Source organism: Cervus elaphus, chromosome 5 (genome assembly GCF_910594005.1).
Source record: "Cervus elaphus chromosome 5, mCerEla1.1, whole genome shotgun sequence".
NCBI lineage: Eukaryota > Metazoa > Chordata > Mammalia > Artiodactyla > Cervidae > Cervus > Cervus elaphus.
The window spans coordinates 119,481,758-119,501,991 of NC_057819.1; the positions used below are offsets into that span (position 1 = coordinate 119,481,758).

A 20,234-nucleotide genomic window follows, 5' to 3' on the forward strand; every position below is an offset into this window, starting at 1 on the left:
AAACAGTTGGGACTTCCCTGGTGGTTCAGTGGTTAAGACTTCACGCTCCCAATGCAGGGGGCCAAGGTTCCATTCCTGGTCGAGGAAATAGACCCCACACATTACAACAATATCCTGCATGCCACAATGAAGACCAGGTGCAGCCAAATAAATAAAAATAAGTACTTTTAAAAAGAAATGTGCAATTTTCTCCATTTTATGTGAAGAGCTAATGAAGGCATCTTTAGACAGCATTGCTATCTTTATTCATCTGTAACAGGCAAACTAAGCAAAACTAGAGAAAAAACAGTGTTTATTATGCACATGTAGCTTTGACTAGTCACCCACCTTCCAATTAGATTATCCTCCTGATCCCCTTCTGTATTGAAGTTTTGAAGCTGCCAGTGATCTTAACTCACAGATGCATCGAATAGGCAAAGTGTTTAGACCTCACTTTTATTTCTTTGGAAAACAGGAAGCCTAAAGCCCTCTCAGGTTGTAGTGGACCATTATGAAATGGGTTACATCATACTACAGTACTTCCTGTCTCTCTTGCTGCTCCAACAGGGAATGCTCTTCCAATCCCCAGGCCCAGCTCACACCCCATCTGCACCTGGCAAACATTCAGCATCATTTTCCAAAATCTGCTCAAGCTTCACCTCATTCATACCACCTTTCCTGACTCTCTCAGGTAAAATTTATTTTCTCTATCTCTGCCCTTACCATGTACTCGATACCGACTTCCATCATAGCAACCCTAAGTTTTCACATTCATTTCACATGTATTCTCACTTTGTGTTATGGACTGAACTGTGTCCCCCATGAAAAAGATGTGTTGAAGTACTTCAGATATGAACTTATTTGGAAATAGGGTTGTTGCAGATATAATTAGCTCAGAGAAGATGAGGTCATACTGGAGTAGGGCAGGCTCTGAATCTATTATGATTAGTGTCCTTAATGGAAGAGGAAAAGAGACAGAAACACAGACAAAAGAGGGGAGAATGCCACGTGATGATAGAGGCAGAAATTGAAGAGCTGCAGTTGTAAGGCAGAAGTCTCAGGCAAGCCACCAGAAGCTTCGAGTCTAGGAAGGATTCTCCCACGTGAACTTCAGAGCGAGTGTGGCCTGGCTGGTGCCTTGATTTCAGACTTTTAACCTCCAGAACGCTGAGATAATTACTTTCTGTGTGTGTGTTTTAAAATAATAGTGACAGGGCTTCCCTGGTGGCTTAGATGATAAAGAATCTGCCTTCAGTGCAGAAGACCCAGGTTTGATCCCAAAGAGTCTGACACGATTGAGTGAGTAACACTTAGAGTTGGTGATGATTTTCCTATTTAGTTTTTGGGCTACATCAGGTCTTAGTTGCAGCACTTGAGATCTTCCGTCTTTGATGTGCCACATGGGACCTTTCATTGTGGTGCACAGACCCTCTAGTTATGGCATGTGGGCTCAGTAGTTGCCACGCATGGGCTAAGTTGCTCCATGGCACGTGGAATCTTAGCTCCCAGACCAGGGATCAAACCTGCATCCCCTTGCATTGCAAGGCTGCTAACCACTGGACCACCAGGGAAGTCTCAAATTTGTTTTTTTTTAAGCCACTTAGTTTGTGGTACTTTGTTATGGCAGCTCTAGCAAACACCTTACTAAACTACAAGCTCCTTAAGGACAAGGATCTTATTTGATATGTTATTGGCTGTTGTCACAGTGACTGAACCAGTATGTTGGATGTTTAAAGAACTGAACACACAACCTATTCCTTTGCCCCTGGTAGCTCAGATGGTAAAGAATCCACCTGCAGTGCAAGAGACCTGGGTTCCATCCCTGGGATGGGAAGATCCCCTGGGGAAGGGAACAGCTACTCACTCCAATATTCTTGTCTGGAGAATTCCATGGACAGAGGAGCCTGGCAGGCTACAGTCCATGGGGTCGCAAAGAGTCAGACATGACTGAGCAACTTTCACTTCAGTTCTTCAATCTGGTCTCAGATTGGAACAGCAGAAAAACACTTTAAATACATTCAGTGCTGCTGCATATGGCCACACAAGCTAGGCAGTGCATGGCTCCAGAATTGTGTGATGTGGTGACCTTCAGTTATTTATTATTGTATAACTAAATCCACATAAGGAAAGTCAATAGAGCTGTGAACCTCCAGGCCATCTGTTAGAAAAACACTACTATTGGGAGGTTCAGCTCTTACCCAGCCTAACAGGAGAAGCCATAAATAATTATCCTCTAGATAGGGAATCAGTGAACTACAAGCTTGGGCCAAGTCCAGCCTGCTGTCTGCTTTTGTAAATAAAATTTTACTGGAACACAGCCACACTCATTGATATACATATTGTCTACGGCTGTGTTAGCCCTACAAAGAGAGAGTTGAGTGGTTGTGATGGATAGTGGTTGTGATATAAAACCTAAAATAGTTCCTCTCTGGTTCCTTACAGAAAGAGTTTGCAGAGCTCTGCTCTGGATAATAGACATGGGTAGACATTGCCAGAATATTTTATATTAAGTGGTAAAAAATGGTAAAAAAAATCCCACCTTGAAACTGAAATCATTCATTTTATCACACTTTGGAAGATTCTACATTACTACTGTTAATATCAGCACTCCAGAAAGAAAACTATGTGTAGAAAATAATTCATTTCTTCCTCAAAAATGGGATCCAAGGTTATATATATATATATAAGTGTATGAGCTTATTTATGTGTGTATGTGAATAGGGAGTGTGGGTGGAGTAAATTTTCAAGCAGCTACAACATATGCAACTTACAAAAGTAGGTGCTCTATAAAGGGAATTTTTTGAACTATGTCCAGCTCCCCAAATGGAAGAGAAGAGAGAAATGGATGGAGATCTGTCATGAAGTCCAGGAGGAGAAATGTTATTCCAATGTTTATGAGAACAGTCCTGCTTGAAGTTTTATTCTTTCTGGAAAGTATTGTGAGAAGTCTTTGACATTTCTGAGAAGCCCCTTATGCATCAAGTATATGCCATGTGACCCCCATCACCCTGACCTCAGCTGGTTGGACCAAGGCTGGACACCTGATCCAAAGGTCAAAGACCAATGTAATGGCCTGATCTAAGGACTGTGTTCAATAGGATTGAGTACTGGCCATACCAATCTCATGCTCACTCTTGGGGAGTTTAGAGACTTCTGGAGATAGTGAATCTTTGTACCAAGATTAGCAACAGTGGACTTCCCTGGTGGCACAGTGGATAAGAGTCTGCCTGCCAATGCAGGGGACACAGGTTTGATACCTGGTCTGGGAAGATTCCACATGCCATGGAGCAACTAAACTGGTACGCCACAACTACTGAGCTCATGCTCTACAGCCAGGGAGCCACAACAAGAGAAGACACTACAATGAGAAGCCTGAGCACCACAACGAAGAGTAGCCTCTACTCACCAAAACTAGAGAAAAGGCAAGGGCAAAGCAACAAAGATCCACTGCAATGCCCCCCTCCCCGCAAAAAAATAAAAATAATAAAATAAAAAAATATATATATAAAATAGCAAAAGCAAAAATACAGTGTATTTGTCACCACAATGACAGGACAATAGTTACCTAAGGGATAGGTAGAAAACCTGCTCGCAACAGCAACACGGCATCCTGAGTGATGCTGCCATTTCTGGAGGTGCCCCTGGGGAGCTGTCGTCAACCTTTGTCCAGTTTGTTCCATTTTCCTGTTACCATTGTGGGATGGGTTTAGTTCAAGGTCAGCTCAACTTCTGTACTTCATTACATCATCCACTTGCTTCCCATCCTCAGAACCCTTAGCTGACTGTCCTTTATTTGTAACTGCCTTGCAAATGCTAACCCTCTACCAACCCAACTACGTACTTCTCTACTGTCTCTTTGTGAGCAGCTTAGGGCTTACTCAGCCCTAAATACTTTACCTAGCCTCTGTATCGGTGCATTATAAATCATAGTTTCCATCCTAGGCTTGTCTCTTTGGAATTCCTTGTATGTATGCATGTGTGACTCGTTCTGTTCCTCGCAGCTGATACTGCAAAGCTTCTATGCTTCCCAGGCTTCCAACTCCCTTGCTCACCCAACATCCAACCACAGAGAAAACAAAGGTAGCTGGCCCCTATTTCCAGACTCTCTCCCATAACTGAGGTAAGCCTGTACCCTTTCTTTCCTGCTTTCTTGTTTTTAAGGAAGAAGTGAAGCTACCCCCTTTCAAAGCTAACTCCTCTACCTGTGTTCCAAATCCCAAGATCTTCCATTCTTGATTTAAGCCTTGTTTCTACACATATTATTCCCTCTCATTCCTGATCGGTCATTTCTCCCTCGCCCATGGTCTCTCTCCTTGTGCATGCTCATCTCTCACCTCTAAAATCTTTTATAACCTTCTAGCTAACATCTTATTAACTCATTCATTTAAAGGCTATTCATCCTAAAATGTATGGGAAATTCTGCTCAATATGGAGAATGGAGGTAATTTAAAAGAGCCCCATTCCAAGTCCACGCACATAGAAATGCTGCTTAAAATATACTCAACTATTTTTTTTTTCTTAAATAAATGAGCCCAAATTGTGTAAGAGGTCAGGAGTAAGATCACACTGAAGTAGGGTGGGCCTCTAATCCAGTTTGTTTTTTCAGTATTTAATTCTTTCCACTTATAAAAATAAATTTTTAGTGGAGTATAGTTGCTTGACAATGTTGTGTCAGTTTCTACTGCATAGCAAAATGAATCAGCCACATGTACACATAAATCCTCTCCCGTTTGGACTTCCTTCCCATTCAAGTCTCCCCAGTGCATTCAATAGAGTTTCCTGTGCCATACAGGATGTTTTGATTAGTTATCTATTTCATACATACTTATCAATAGTATATATATAGGTCAATATCAATCTCCCAATTCTTCCCACCCATCCCCTTCACCCTTGGTATCCATACACTTGTTCTCTACATTGGTGTCTCTATTTCTGCTTTGCAAATAAGATCATCTGTATACCATTTTTCTAGGTTCCATATATATATGCATTAATGTACCATATTTGTTTTTCTTTTTCTGACTTACTTCCCTCTGTATAACACTCTCTAGGTCCATCTGTGTCTCTACAAATGACCCAATTCCGTTCCTTTTTATGGCTGAGTAATAAATAGTCCATTGAATATATGTAACTGTAATCCAGTTTGTTGGGTGTCCTTGTGAAAAACAATGTCATGTGATGAGGCACAGGAAGACCTCCATATGATAATGCAGGATTGGAGTGATGTATCTACAAACTAAGGAATAGCAAGGATTACAGGCAAACCAGCATAAGATAGGACTGGGCAAGCAAGGATTCACCAACAGGTTTCAGAAGAAGTATGATTTTGGATGTCATGTGAGATTTGGACCATAAAGAAGGCAGAGTGCTAAAGGATTGATGCCTTCGAACTCTGGTGCTGGAGAAAACTCTTGAGAGTCCCTTGGACAGCAAGGAGATCAAACCAGTCAATCCTAAAAGAAATCAACCCTGATCATTCATTGGAAGGACTGATGCTAAAGCTGAAGCTGTAATACTTTGACCACCTGATGGGAAGAGCCGACTCATTGGAAAAGACCCTGATGCCGGGAAAGATTGAAGGCAGGGGGAGAAGAGGGCATGAGATGGTTGGATTGCATCACCGATGGAATGGCCATGAACTTGGACAAACTCTGGGAGATGGTGAGGCACAGGGAGGCCTGGTGTGCTGCAGACCAAGGGGTCACCAACAGTCAGACACGGCTTGGCAACTGAACAACAACAGCCTCCAGAACTGTGAGATAATAAATTTCTGTTGTTCTAAGTCACCTAATTTGTGGTTCTTTGTTATGGCAACTAACTAACTAGGAAACTAATGCAGATGGCAAAGTTATCTTTCCTCTCTGCCACACCAGTTTAAGATATTCAGGACAGAATTGTCTCATGTGGGATGAGTGGAGAAAGAATGTGTGTATAAAAGATCTGGAAGCTTCATGAGAAATTCCAAAATAGGTTCAGAAAGTCCCTCAACCATTCAATTCACATTATGATATCTATGAATGTGAAGAAGTAAGTTCCCCACTTGACAAGTCATGCCATCAGGTAGAGTACACTAGGGAAAATTACATGTTAGGCTGGGCACTGTCCCCAGCGTGTTTGTCATTGTCCATCTCACCACCCCCAAATCCAGGGTGATACCTGCAGACCTCCCGAATTATACCCAGGATGCCTCCTTCTTCTGTTCTTTGTTTTTGTTTTTTAAAGGCTTTTTTTTTTTTTTTAAGATTTATTTATTTATTTTTGGCTATGCTGAGTCTTTGTTGCTGTTCCTGGGCTTTCTCTAGATGTGGCAGGTAGGGGCTACTTTGTTGCAGCGCATGGGCTTCTCGTGGTGGCATGGCGGCTTCTCCTGTTGCAGAGCACAGGCTCTAAGCACTTTGGCTCAGTAGTCATGGCACACAGGCTTAGTAGCCCTGTGGCATATGGGATTGTCCCAGACCAGAGACCGAATCCACATTCTCTGCATTAGTAGGTGGATTCTTAACCACTGGACCACCAGGGAAGCCCAAGTGTTTTGTTGTTGTTTATTGATGTGGACCATTTTTAAAGTCTTTATTGAATTTGTTACAACATCGTTTCTGTCTTATGTTTTGGCTTTTTGGCCGTGGAGAATGTGGGATCTTAGCTCCCTCACCTGGGATCCAACCCGCACCCCCTGGATTAGAAGGTGATGCTTAACCACCAGAAGGTCCTAGAATTGACTCTTGATGTTGCACAGTCTATGGGTTTGGACAAATATGTGATGACATGTAGCCACTATTAAAATGTTATATAGAAGAGTTTCACCGCCCTGCAATCCCCTGCGCTCTGCCTGTTCTTCTCCTCTCACGCCCCGGACCACCAGGAAAGTCCCTTCTCTTTGTTTTTCCTCCCTACTCCCTACCCCCAACAACTATTTTTTCTCCCACTCTGGCTTACCTTGGTTTTACTTTAAAGCTGGCAGTGGCACCCAAAATAATTTCTTTAATCCCCTTGGAAGAAAACAGAGTACCAAAATATCTAATCCCTGCTCTAGCACTTTAATCCACATATATTCCTTTGAATAATGTTAAAACTCTCCCTGGTGCTGCTGTCAAGACAGGGAGTTGGGGGGTGGGGAAGGCAGAGAGAGACAGGATCTGTGTTGCCAGGAGAGGAATAGACAGGGTAAAAAGGAACATGAAAGTAGACATGGCGGTGGGTGACTAAAGGTCACCAGCCTTTCCTCCTGAAATGGATGTTCTGAAGCCTCCTGACCCTTGGGAAAGGAGCGTTTTCCAATGCTTCCTTGCCTTCCGCTCTGAATCTCTGGTATTCTGATTTTTAGAAGTGAAAAAAATATTTTGATTTAAGCCATATGGCCTTTTTCTCCTTACACTGGAGCTGTAGAAAACTCAGAGGGGCAGGTGTGGAAAGCAATAGCAGCAAAGTGGGTGGGTACATAGGGTCTGCATGTCTATAGCTTGTGCAGCTCTGTAGCTATGGCAACTGTGTGCAATGCCACTCGCATAGCATCATAACATGGCCCTAGAGTTACCCCTGGCTCCTCAACTATTCCTTTTCATTGCACTATCTGTGCTGCTGTTTCCTAGCTACCATAGCTCTGTTATAATTTTTTGAAGTCCTGCTTAAGTACTGTTTCTGTCTGTTATGCTTGTTGTCCGTACACCTCAGTTCATCTGGTAGGAAAACTAGATAGCCAAACCAGAAAGCTATTTCTTACAGATACTGTTAATTGTTTAAAAAATTGTCTGTACTAGATATAGGAAACAGATTTATGGTTACCAAAGGGGGAAGTCGGGAAGGGAGGGATAAATTGGGTGTTTGGGATTAACAGATATACATTACTATATATAGACCAGATAAACAACAAGGACCTACTGTATAGCATAGGGAACTATACTCAATATCCTGGAATAACCTATAATGGAGAAAAATCTGAAAAAGAATACCTGAACATATATAGTGGTGCTCAGTGGCTCAGTCATGTCCGACTCTTTGGGAACCCCATGGACTGTAGCCTGCCAGGCACCGGTGTCTGTGGGATTTCCCAGGCAACAATACTGCAGTGGGTTTCCATTTCCTCCTTCAGGGGATCTTCCCAACCCAGGGATCAAAACCGCGTCTCCTCTTGGCAGGCAGAGTCTTTACTGCTGAGCCACTTGGGAAGCCTAGATATATATGAATCACCTTGCTGTAAACCTGAAACTAATACAACATTGTAAATCAACTATATTTCAGTAAAAAAAAAAAAAATGTTTGTACTTAAACACACTGAGTTAGGTTCTGGAGCCAGAATCTAACTGGATTGTTCAGATCTCTGGTCTGCAAAAGAGACTTGAGACTTCTTCTAGTTCTAAAAGTCCATGCTAGATTCTTTTTAGAGCTAGTGATAGTATTGAATGATTGCCTGCCTACTAAAAGTCAAAAAAGTTTTTGCCAGTTGTTAGAATTTCCTAAGTACAAGAGCCATAAAATTAAAATAAAATTTACATTATGCAAATATATTATATCCTATGGAGCATATATAATTTATGCATATGTACCCCACAAAAGAAAATGGCACTGTGTTAATTCTAAGCATATATACACAAATGGTTTCTTTCATTTGTTGTTAAAAGCAATCCCCACATCCTCAGAAATATTTCTGCTGTAATTAAATTTAAAGGTTTTTTAAAAAATTCATGTGAGTTGGCAATTTACTATGTTCATATTTTAGCTTCCTTATGTTTGGTCATTAATTGTGGTATCCTAAACAGCTAAGATTTAAAGCCCTTAACCTTCTCAGACCCAAGCAGAAGCAAAATGTCAACACCCATAAGTTATGAGCAGACTCCCAGAGGGACTGTAATACAAAATACACTTATAATTGAATTAACTCAGGAGAGGATTCTGGGAAGATGACAGCATCAGTAGCATATTTTTCATCCTCTCTGAATTCTTACATAAAAACAGACAGAACAAATGGATAGCAAAACCTAAAACCCATGAACAACATTTGCAACAAAACCAAGTGACAAGGCGTCTTCACAAACTCCAAAAATGCAAGCGGGGGGTACCAACCATCAACAGCCCCAAGCTTCATGGTATCAGTTCCATGTGAAAGAAACAATAAGAAAGTTACACCTGATGGACCTGAGAACAGGAGACCCCCAAAATAGCCCAAAGGCATTGACTGGGATGAGGGCAAGCAATGTGAGAACACCGGCTGAAGCTGGAAGGGCTTTTAACCAAAACAAGTGTGCTCCATCACTCGGTTGTGCTCAACTCTTTGTGGACCCATGGACTGTAGCCTGCCAGGCTCCTCTGCCCATGGGAATAAGGTCTGATGAAGCTGGAGCAGCCTAGCTCCTATGAACTCACAAAACCAACCCCTTTGTAGGACAGAACCTTACAAAGATAAAATACTTGGAGTAGAATAAAAGTTGAATAGGACATGGACAACAGAGAGGAGGGAGAGAAGAGCTCCAGACCAAAGTGGTGAAATTCCATAAAGCAAGCTGCCTGATGTTTTGACATGCCCCCAAATCAGAGGAAGTTCTATGAAGTAAGGAAAGTTTTCCTGAATGCCCTTATAACAAAAGTTCAGAAAAACTAGGGACTTCTCTGGTGGTCCAGTTGTTGAGACTCCATGCTCCCAGTGCAGGGGGGCCTGGGTTCAATCACTGGTCTGGGAACTAGATCCTTCATGTTGCAACTATTCATAAGAAAGCTTTTGTATGCCACAACTAAAGATCACGCATGCTTCCACGAAGACCTGGCATAGACAAACAAATTGAAAAAAAAAGTTCAGGGAAACGAATTTCACATTAAAAGAAGCAATAGAAAAATTTTGAGGTCACATAGTTCTTTTAAGGAAAGAGAAAGGGAGACAAAGAACTGAGTAGCATCTCTACAGACAGTGGAAGCACTCCAGAAAGACAACCATAAAACAGATGACAAGCATAAACTACTACTTCCAGATGAGCTAAAAGACACTAAGAAAGTAACAAAAGATATGAAGTAACAGAAATAAAGAATTTGAAACTCAGACAAGAAGTGATAGGATTCCGGAAATAATAAGAAATAAAGAAACAATAATTTAAGAAATAAAGAGTATTCTGGAGAGGAAATAAGAGCAAATAAATTGAACAGTAGTGCCTGACAAGAAATCAGTCAAACAGAGAAAAATATTTTTTAAAAATTTTAGATGAAGGGACAAAAAAGGATTTGAAAGAAAGTGACAGATATTGAAGAGTGATCAAGAAGATCCAAAATACGGATGACAGAAGTCCCTAAAGGAGAAAGCAAAACTAATAGAACAGAACTAATACTAAAACTATATTAAAGAAATTCTTTCTGGAAAAAAATATTTGAAATGATGTACTGGTAGAACATACCAGAAGCACAGAATGACAAAATCTAGTAAAATTACTAGACATCCATGGACTCAAGAAATATTATTCCAATGAGGCTTTTCTGAAGAACCTACAGGTAAATGAGCTTCAGACAAAACAAAATGACTGGGGAGACATCAGTGTAAGGCTTGGTGGTGAACATTAAATACAGTTTCTTACATAAGTAAGACCAAGCAAGAGCTCAAAGAAAGAGTATGTTATGTAATGGATATATGCTCTGACAATGTAGGTGTAGTCCAACTATAAAAAAGGAAGCAGAACATTAGTAAAAAAAATTTTTTTTAAGTTTATTTTATCCACAATGGTGATAGTATTAGTACTAGTAGTATTATTTCGAGATTGTCCTGGGAAACAATAGTTGGAGTTCATAGTCTGTATTAGTCAGGGTTCTCAAGAGAAACAAAACCAGTAGGATAGATGGATGGATAGACAGCTGATAGATAATAGAAGAGATTTATTATAGCAATTCTTTTTTTTTGGCCACCCCACCTGGCTTGTGGGATCTCAGTTTTCTGACCAGAGATCAAACCTGTGCTGCTGGCAATGCAAACATAGAGTTCTAACCACTGGACAACCAGGGAATTCCTAAGACTTATAGAAATTGACTCAAGGATTTATGGAGGCAAGTCCCATGATCTTCCATCTGCAAGCTGGAGAACCAGGAAAACTGGTGGTATAATTTAGTTCAAGTCTGAAGCCCTGATCATCAGAGGAACTGATGATTCAGTCCCAGTCTGAGGCTGAAGTCCTGAGAGTGGGGACCCACTGGGGTAAGTCTTGGAATCTAAAGGCCCAAGAACCTGAAGCACCAAGGCTGGAGGGCAGGAGAAGATGGACATTCTAGCTCAAGACAGAGACAGAAAATTCTCTCCCCCTCCACTTCTTTGTTTGGTTCAGACCCTCAACAGATTGGATGATGCCTGCCCATTTTGGTGAGGGTGCTCTTCATTACTTAGTCTACTGATTCAAATGCTAAAGTCTCCAGGAAACACCCTCACAGACACCTACAGAAATTGTTTTTATCAGCTATTTGGGTATACCTTAGCCCAGTCAAGTTGGCACATAAAATTAACCATTACAGGGCTGGTTAAGGAGAAAGGACTCTGATAAACAAAGAAGGTTTTAAGTTAAAGTCCTGGAAGGGCTATGCCTTAGAATGAGGGTAAGCCAGTCTTACCTGGATAAAGGCAACGTGCCTGAAGTGTACCTCACTGCCAAAAGGTGAAGTCTTCTTTGGAGAATAGCACCATCATCCAGAGTCTTACAATTTTATAAAGTCTAGCATTCAAAAAAAAAAAAAATCAGTAATGCCAGGAAACAGGACCAAATGATTGAAAATCAAGAGACAAAATAGACCATGGAAGTAAACCTACAGGGGACAAACATACTTGAGTTATTTATTTAGTCACAGCTGTAAATATATATATATATATATATATATAAAATAAATATAATTAGTATGTTCAAGGAATTATATGAAAATATGGAGAATTTCAGAAAAGAATTGGTATTAATAAAAAAGAATTACTTGTGAATCCTAGAATTAAAAAGTATAATAACTAAATTAAGAATCCAATGGATGGGTTTAACAGTATTAGACCTAGCAGCAGAGCTTACTGAACTAGAAGATAGAACAATAGAAAGTATCCAGATTGAAGCACAGAGGAAAAAAGTATGGAATATAGGTAAAAGAATATGAGACATATAGGACATGATGAAAGGTATCATTATGATTGTTGCCGGAGTCCCAGAGGAGGAGAGACAAGGAATGTGGCATGAACCATGTTTGGATACTAGCCAATAATTTCCCCAAACTAATAGAAGACATCATGGTATAGAATCAATAGGATCTATGCATCTGTTGTTCAGTTGCTAAGTCATGTCAGGCTCTTTGCCACCCCATGGACTGCAGCACGGCAGGCTTCCCTGTCCTTCACGATCTCCCAGAGTTTGCTCAAACTCATGTCCATTGAGTCAATGATGCCATCCAACCATTTCATCATCTGTGTTGCCCCCATGAAACTGAATCAGGATAAATACAAGGAAAACCACACTTAGTCAAACCACTGAAAACTAAATGCTAATATAAAAATGTTTAAAATCAGCCAGAGTGAAAAAAGTACATTATCTTCAAATGAGCTACAGTAAAATTGACAGTACAATAAAACTTCCAAATAAACGATGGAAACCAGAGGACAATGGAATTACATCTTTGGAGTGGGAAGAATTACAGCAAACTTAGAATTCTATACCTAATAAAAAATATTCTTTAAAAATTAAGGTAAAACAGTGACATCTTCATAAAAATAAGAACCTACAGAGTTCATTGTCAACAGATGTGCACTAAAAGGAAATAATAGAAGGAATTCTTCAAGTAGAAGTCCAAGAATCTGAGCTAGGGGAATTCTCTGGTGATCCAGTGGTTAGGATGCTACACTTCCACTGCCAAGGACCTGGGTTTCATCCCTGGTTGGGGAACTAAAATACCACAAGCCACATGATGTGGTCAATAAATAGTTTTTTTAAAGTTTCTGTATTAAAAAAAAAAAAAGAAAAAAAAATGAACTTCTAGAAGCCCAGAAATGTAGGAAGGAACTAACAGCACCAGAAAGAAGATATCTAAACTAGTACCAATTGTTCAAAACAAGAATAATAATGATGTTGTTATTGTTTAGTTGCTAAATCATGTCCAACTCTTTGCAACCCCATGGACTGCAGCACACAAGGCTTCCCTGTCCTTCACTATCTCCCAGAGTTTACTCAAACTCACATCTATTGAGTTGGGGCTGTCATCTAACCACCTCATCTTCTGTTGCCCCCCTTTCCTCCTGCCCTCAATTTTTCCTAGCATTAGGGTCTTTTCCAATGAGTCAGCTCTTTGCATCAGGTAGCCAAAGTCCTGGAGCTTCAGCTTCAGCATCAGTTCATCCAATGAATATTCTGGGTTGATTTCCTTTAGGATTGACTGGTTTGATCTCCTTGCAGTCCAAGGGACTCTCAAGAGTCTTCTCCAGCACCACAATTCAGAAAGCATCAATTCTTTGGTGCTTAGCCTTCTTTAAGGCCCAACTCTCACATCAGTAAATGACTACCAGAAAAACCATCATTGTTGTTCAGTCGCCCAGTCGTGTCGACTCTTTGGAACCCCAAGGACAGCAGCACACCAGGCCTCCCCATCCCTCACCATCTCCTGGATTTTTCCCAAGTTCATGTCCATTGCATCAGTGATGCCATCCAGTCATCTCATCCTCTGATGCCCTCTTCTCCTCCTGCCTTCAATCTTTCCCAGCATTAGGGACTTATCTAATGAGTCGACAGTTTGCATCAGATGACCAAAATACTGGAGCTTCAGCTTCAGCATCAGTCCTTCCAATGAGTACTCAGGGTTGATTTTCTTTAGGATTGACTAGTTTGATCTCCTTGCTATCCAAGGTATTCTCAGGAGCTTTGTCCAGCACCACAGTTCAAATAAATTCTTTGGCACTCATAGCTTTGACTATATGCACCTTTGTTGGCAAAGTGATGTTTCTGCTTTTTAATATGCTGTCTAGGTTTGTCATAGCATTTCTTCTAAGGGCAAGCATCTTTTAATTTTGTGGCTGCAGTCAGTCAGTGTCTGCAGTGATTTTGGAGCTCAAGGAAACAAAATCTGTCACTGTTTCCACTTTCCCCCCTTTTATTTGTGATGAATGGATGTGATGTTTAAAAAGCTTTTCATAGAGATGGAACAAACATCCACTGCCACTCAAACATGGCATATACATTCTTGTCTCTGGGCCTATGGTCTCTCCCTTGCTCATTCTCTGAAGCCAAATTTACATCACAACATCTTCAGGAAGAGTTCACTGACACTTCAATTATATCTCTTCTCCCACCCCTCTAACTCAGCACCATGTTGTATGGCTCACTTATTCAAAACCTAAACTGACAACTTTTTGTGCTGCTATTTTTGTTTGTTTTTATTTCACTTTGTGTTTCTTGGTTTCTTCTGTAAATTTAATGTCTTTTCAAAGTGTCTACTATATGTTTTCCATACAGTATGTGCTCAGTAAATACTTGTTGAATAATTAAACCTGTTGAAGAATAAGCTAGTAATGAGTGAGATGACCTTGAGTTTTCTAGGACAGAACCTTCTATCCATGAGTTAATAAACTTTATACTGAGATTTGATAAAGGTAATTACTATAAACATACATAAGAAAAGCTTTAATAACTTCTGAGATGAAAGAATCACAAGGGACAGATTAGATGTTCATCTTCAATCTTTTGAAATTGATTTGATACCTGTTTAATGAAATCTTTCTTGGTATCTCTGTCAAATGTCTATGACTGGTTGGAGTGTATCACAAATACAGTATTTAGTTTTTGTGAGTTGTTGTTCTATTACTAGATGCTAAAGAAATTAAAACCACAGCTCTTGAACTCTTTAAAGAATGTAAAATCTATTAATAATTTGGGGCTAAAACATGTGCACACAACACAATTTGAGATGAAATCCAAAGAAATATTTTAACAGATTAAAGAAAAAAAGTATAGTATAAACGAAAGCTGCAATAGCTAAGGAAACTAAAAATAATAAACGATCACATTTGCGATGTGATTCTTAGGAAAGGCGTGTGAAAAGAGATATGCTCTGGTTTTGAAGGTTAGTTGGAAATATATAGAAGAGAAAGGGCATAGATTTTTCTAAGCATGGAGAAGAACACCCAAAGCAAAGAGTCAAAATAGTAAGTCATGTTCAAGCAACTGTGTACAGACAGGCTTGAAGAATGGAGCGAATATGTGAATCTAGAAAGAGGCAGAGTTGATAGAAGAAATCAAATATGTTTATTTTTGAAATACTGTGGATTCTCTTTGTCTTTTCAACAGAAATAACCTTCACCATCAACAGCCCAGTCTGACCCTTTAGCTGATCTAATGACGATCCCAGCTTTGTAGGCTATTATTTGCAATAATTTCTGCCATATGAGTGTAATGGGGAAAACACATTGCAAAGTGAATTACTTTTGAAATGGATTGCATGCTGACATTTGGGAAATTAGATCCTGAGCACAATGCATCCTGATTATTTGAGGTGCCGTCTCATCCTGAAAAGATAAATTCAGTCCAACAGTTTTTTTTTAAATCTGCAAGTTAAATTAAAGTTCTATCCTTTGGCAAGGTCCTTCTAAAAACTTTTGGTCACTATTCAGATAAATAATCATGAGCAGGGATTGTTATTAGCCTGAACAATCTAATTGGGTCTGAGAAGTCCAGAAATAGCCTCACTCAAACATATCTATTTATTTATATTTTATTATTTTTGGCAGCATCATATTGCTGTTGTGGTGCTCTTCATTGGGGTGCATGGGCTTAGTTGTCCCAAGACATGTGGCATCTCAGTTCTCCTACCAGGGATTGAACTTGTGTCCTGCATTGAAAGGTGGATTCTTAACCACTGGATCATCAGGGAAGTCCCCCCAAATGTATTTTGGGTGAGCCCCTAGCAGCTTCTGCCAGCCTACCCCCATCTTGTGGAGAATTCTGTTGTGCCCCTTCTGTGCACCTAAACGTGTCACTGCCACATATGATCCTGCTCAGTTGGCTTTCTTTCTATTTTCTGGAAAAAGCACAGCCACGCTCTCTAATGAAGAACAAATGGCTCTTCACTTCTCCATTTCCACTCAGCAAATTCCTCTGGTACCACACCAGTCCATCTTGTCATGAACATACATTTGCTTTGGCCCTTCCTCCTCCTCCAAAAAGTTTCTGTGTTGATGGGCTTCTGGGCTGAACCACAATGAGTCCTGAATCTGGGAACACAGCTAGGGAATGAGTTTGACAAAGGCCCTTCTGAGAGCTACCATAAATGTTGCTATTTGAAAGCAGAAGCCTCCCTTTTTTACTGAACATCTTCAAATAGAACAATGTGATGAGAGGATGTGAAGATGGGCAGAGAGAAAAACAAGGCCTACAAGAAGATTAGAGAATGAATCTGGAAATTAACTAGGAGTTCTAGAGAGGAATTAAGGATATGAATGCAAAAGTTCAATTCAGTTGCTCAGTCATGTCTCACTCTTTGCGACCCCATAGACTGTAGCACATCAGGCCTCCCTGTCCATCACCAACTCCCAGAGTTTACTCAAACTCACGTCCATTGAGTCGGTGATGCCATCCAATCATCTCATCCTCTGTCGTCCCCTTCTCCTCCTGTCTTCAATCTTTCCCAGCATCAGGGTCTTTTCAAATGAGTTAGTTCTTTGCATCAGGTGGACAAAGTATTGGAGTTTCAGCTTCAACATTAGTCCTTTCAATGAACATTCAGGACTGATTTCCTTTAGGATGGACTGGTTGGATCGCCTTGCCATTCAAGGGACTCTCAAATCTTCTCCAACACCATAGCTCAAAAGTAGCAATTTTTCGGCACTCAGCTTTCTTTACAGTCCAACTCTCACATCCATACACGACTACTGGAAAAACCATAGCTTTAACTACATGGACCTTTGATGGCAAAGTAATGTCCCTGCTTTTTAATATGCTGTCTAGGTTGGTCATAACTTTTCTTCCAAGGAGCAAGCATCTTTTAATTTCATGACTGCAGTCACCATCTGCAGTGATTTTGAAACCTCCCCAAATAAAGTCTCTCACTTTTTCCACTGTTTCCCCATTTGCCATGAAGTGATGGGACCAGACGCCATTATCTTAGTTTTCTGAATGTTGAGTTTTAAGCCAACTTTTTCACTCTCCTCTTTCACTTTCATCAAGAGGCTCTTTAGTTCTTCTTCACTTTCTGCCATAAGGGTGGTGTCATCTGCATATCTGAGGTTATTGATATTTCTTTGGCATTGCCTTTCTTTGGGATTGGAATGAAAGCTGCCCTTTTCCTGCCCTGTGGCCACTACCGAGTTTTCCAAATTTGTTGGCATATTGAGTGTTCTACTTTCACAGCATCATCTTTTAGGATTTGAAATAGCTCAACTGGGATTTCATCACCTCCACCAGCTTTGTTCGCAGTGATGCTTCCTAAGGCCCACTTAACTTCGAATTCCAGGATGTCTGGCTCTAGGTGAGGGATCACACCATCGTGATTATCTGGGTCATGAAGATCTTTTTTGTATAGTTCTTCTGTGTATTCTTGCCACCTCTTCGTAATATCTTCTGCTTCTGTTAGGTCCATACCATTTCTGTCCTTTATTGTGCCCATCTTTGCATGAAATTTTCCCTTGGTGTCTCTAGTTTTCTTGAAGAGATCTCTAGACTTTCCCATTCTATTGTTTTCCTCTATTTCTTTGCACTGATCACTGAGGAAGGTTTTCTTATATCTCCTTGTCATTCTTTGGAACTCTGCATTCAAATGTGTATATCTTTCCTTTTCTCCTTTGTCTTTAGCTTCTCTTCTATTCACAGCTATTTGTAAGGCCTCCTCAGACAACCATTTTGCTTTTTTGCATTTCTTTTTCTTAGGGATGGTCTTGATCCCTGCCTCCTGTACAATGTCACGAAACTCCGTCTGTAGTTTTTTAGGCATTCTATCAGATCTAATTCTTTGAATCTATTTGTCACTTCCACTGTATAATTGTAAGGGATTTGATTTAAGTCATACCTGAATGGTCTAGTGGTGTTCCCTACTTTCATCAACTTAAGTGTGAATTTGGCAATAAGGAATTCATGATCTGAGCCACAGTCAGCTCCCAGTCTTGTTTTTGCTGACTGTATAGAACTTCTCCATCTTTGGCTGCAAAGAATGCAATAGTGGAAGGTTAATAATTTCTACATAAGTGAAATTAGATTGCTATTTTGATGATTAAATTGATCTAAGCATGCATATAACCATGGATTTTCATATAAAATATTAGCTCTTCTTCACAAACCTGTACATGGAGTCAGAGAGACCAGAGTTTGAATCCTGGCTTTATTGCTTACTAGATTAATGATCTTGGTTCTATTATTTAATCTCTCTAAACCTTCATATTTTTCTTTATAAAATGAGAATGCTAAGAGTATCTACCTCAATATGTTAATGTGAGGGTAAAAAAGCTAATAGTTATAAAGAACTTAGCACTTTGCCTAGCATGCAACTAGCACAAAATAAATGTTAACTTTTATTATTTTTGAAATTTATGTAAGTCTAATATCTCTAATCAAATTGGTTTATATTCACTAGGAGGAGTGCCTAATTAAAAGAATCTTACACTGAGTCTTTGGGGATGGCAAATTATCACCCTCTGACTGATTTTTTTGTATTTTCATTGGGTTGGCTTAAATGAAGTTGCACCTATAAATATAAATATGCCTCTGATACCACTGAGCAAGGTGTTTTCTTTTTTCTTTTCAGAAAGCTAGGCAAATATTTAATAGTTAATAGACTTTGCAATTTTCCCAAAGCAGATTAAGTGAATACCCCTAACACTAATTCTAATAGTTAGTTTATTTTCATTACAATACTGCAATTTTATAGATCAGGAAACTGTATCAGAGAAAGAGTGAAGTTATTGCCTGCTGGACACATCCACTTGACCATTTTCCAGGTGTCTCATGCCAAAGTTTGGTGCAAAACTAAACTTATTATTTAAGCCCACACATTTCCTCTTTTTATATATTTTTTCTCAGTTAATGTCACCACCATCCAGACCCAAGCCAGAAATCTGAGTCATCTCAGCCTTCTCCTTCCCCCTCATGCCTCATTACACCAAGTTTTGCAGAGTTTTACCTAATATTTTTTGAACCTGACCTCTTCTCTATTCTTACCACCAGTGCTTTCATTCAAGCTTCCACTACGTCTCACTCAAACTACTGCAATTTTCTTCTAACTGATCTGACACTAGCCATGCTGCCTTCATGACAATTTTCTACACAGCTGCCAAGATGATGTATCTAAAACACAAAACTGATCATGTCAATTCCAAGCTTAAATTTCAATGATTCCTTACTGCCTTAATGAAGCCCAGGTTTCTTAGTATGACCCTCATGATCCCAAAGCACACCTCTATCTTAGTCCTAACCAAGTTCAATTAAAATGAAGTATGTATACACTGATCTCCCCTTTTAGACTCTGGCCTCTTTAAAGGTAGAGACAAAGTCTTCTCTTTTCTTTCTTTCTTTTTTTTTTTTAAATTAACTAATTAATTTATTTAACTTTACAACATTGTATTGGTTTTGCCATACATTGACTTGAATCCGCCATGGGTGTACATGTGTTCCCCATTCTGAACCCCTCTCCCACCTTCCTCCCCATCCCATCCCTCTGGGTCATCCCAGTGCACCAGCCCCGAGCACCCTGTCTCATACATTGAACCTGGACTGGCGATTCATTTCACATATGATAATTTACATGTTTCAATGCCATTCTCCCATATCATCCCACCCTTGCCCTCTTCCACAGAGTCCAAAAGACTGTTCAATACGTCTGTGTCTCTCTTGCTGTCTCGCATACAGGGTTATCATTACCATCTTTCTAAATTGCATATATATGCGTTAGTATACTGTATTGGTCTTTATCTTTCTGGCTTACTTCACTCAATATAATAGGCTCCAGTTTCATCCACCTCATTAGAACTGATTTAAATGTATTCTTTTTAATGGCTGAGTAATATTCCATGGTGTATATGTACAACAGCTTTCTTATCCATTTGTCTGCCGATGGACATCTAGGTTGCTTCCATGTCCTGGCTATTATAAACAATGCTTCAATGAACACTGGGGTACATGTGTCTCTTTCAATTCTGGTTTCCTCAGTGTGGATGCCCAGCAGTGGGATTGCTGGGTCATATGGCAGGTCTATTTCCAGTTTTTTAAGGAATCTCCACACTGTTCTCCATAGTGGCTGTACTAGTTTGCATTCCCACCAACAGTGTAAGAGGGTTCCCTTTTCTCCACACCCTC

At 40.0% G+C, this 20,234-nt stretch overlaps 1 protein-coding gene across 1 annotated transcript in view; it reads right to left on the minus strand.

The window, feature by feature from the left end:
• Positions 1-8,128: 8,128 nt before the first annotated feature.
• Positions 8,129-20,234, minus strand: part of LOC122693253 (translation initiation factor IF-2-like) — a 47,869-nt gene continuing 35,763 nt past the window's right edge. Inside the window, exons 4-5 of the mRNA XM_043900795.1 lie at positions 11,551-11,651; positions 8,129-8,184 (exon numbers count right to left, since the gene is read on the minus strand). Of these exons, the coding sequence (XP_043756730.1) occupies positions 11,582-11,651 (70 nt within the window). The 3' untranslated portion in view covers positions 8,129-8,184; positions 11,551-11,581. The remainder of the gene's footprint in view (positions 8,185-11,550; positions 11,652-20,234) is intronic.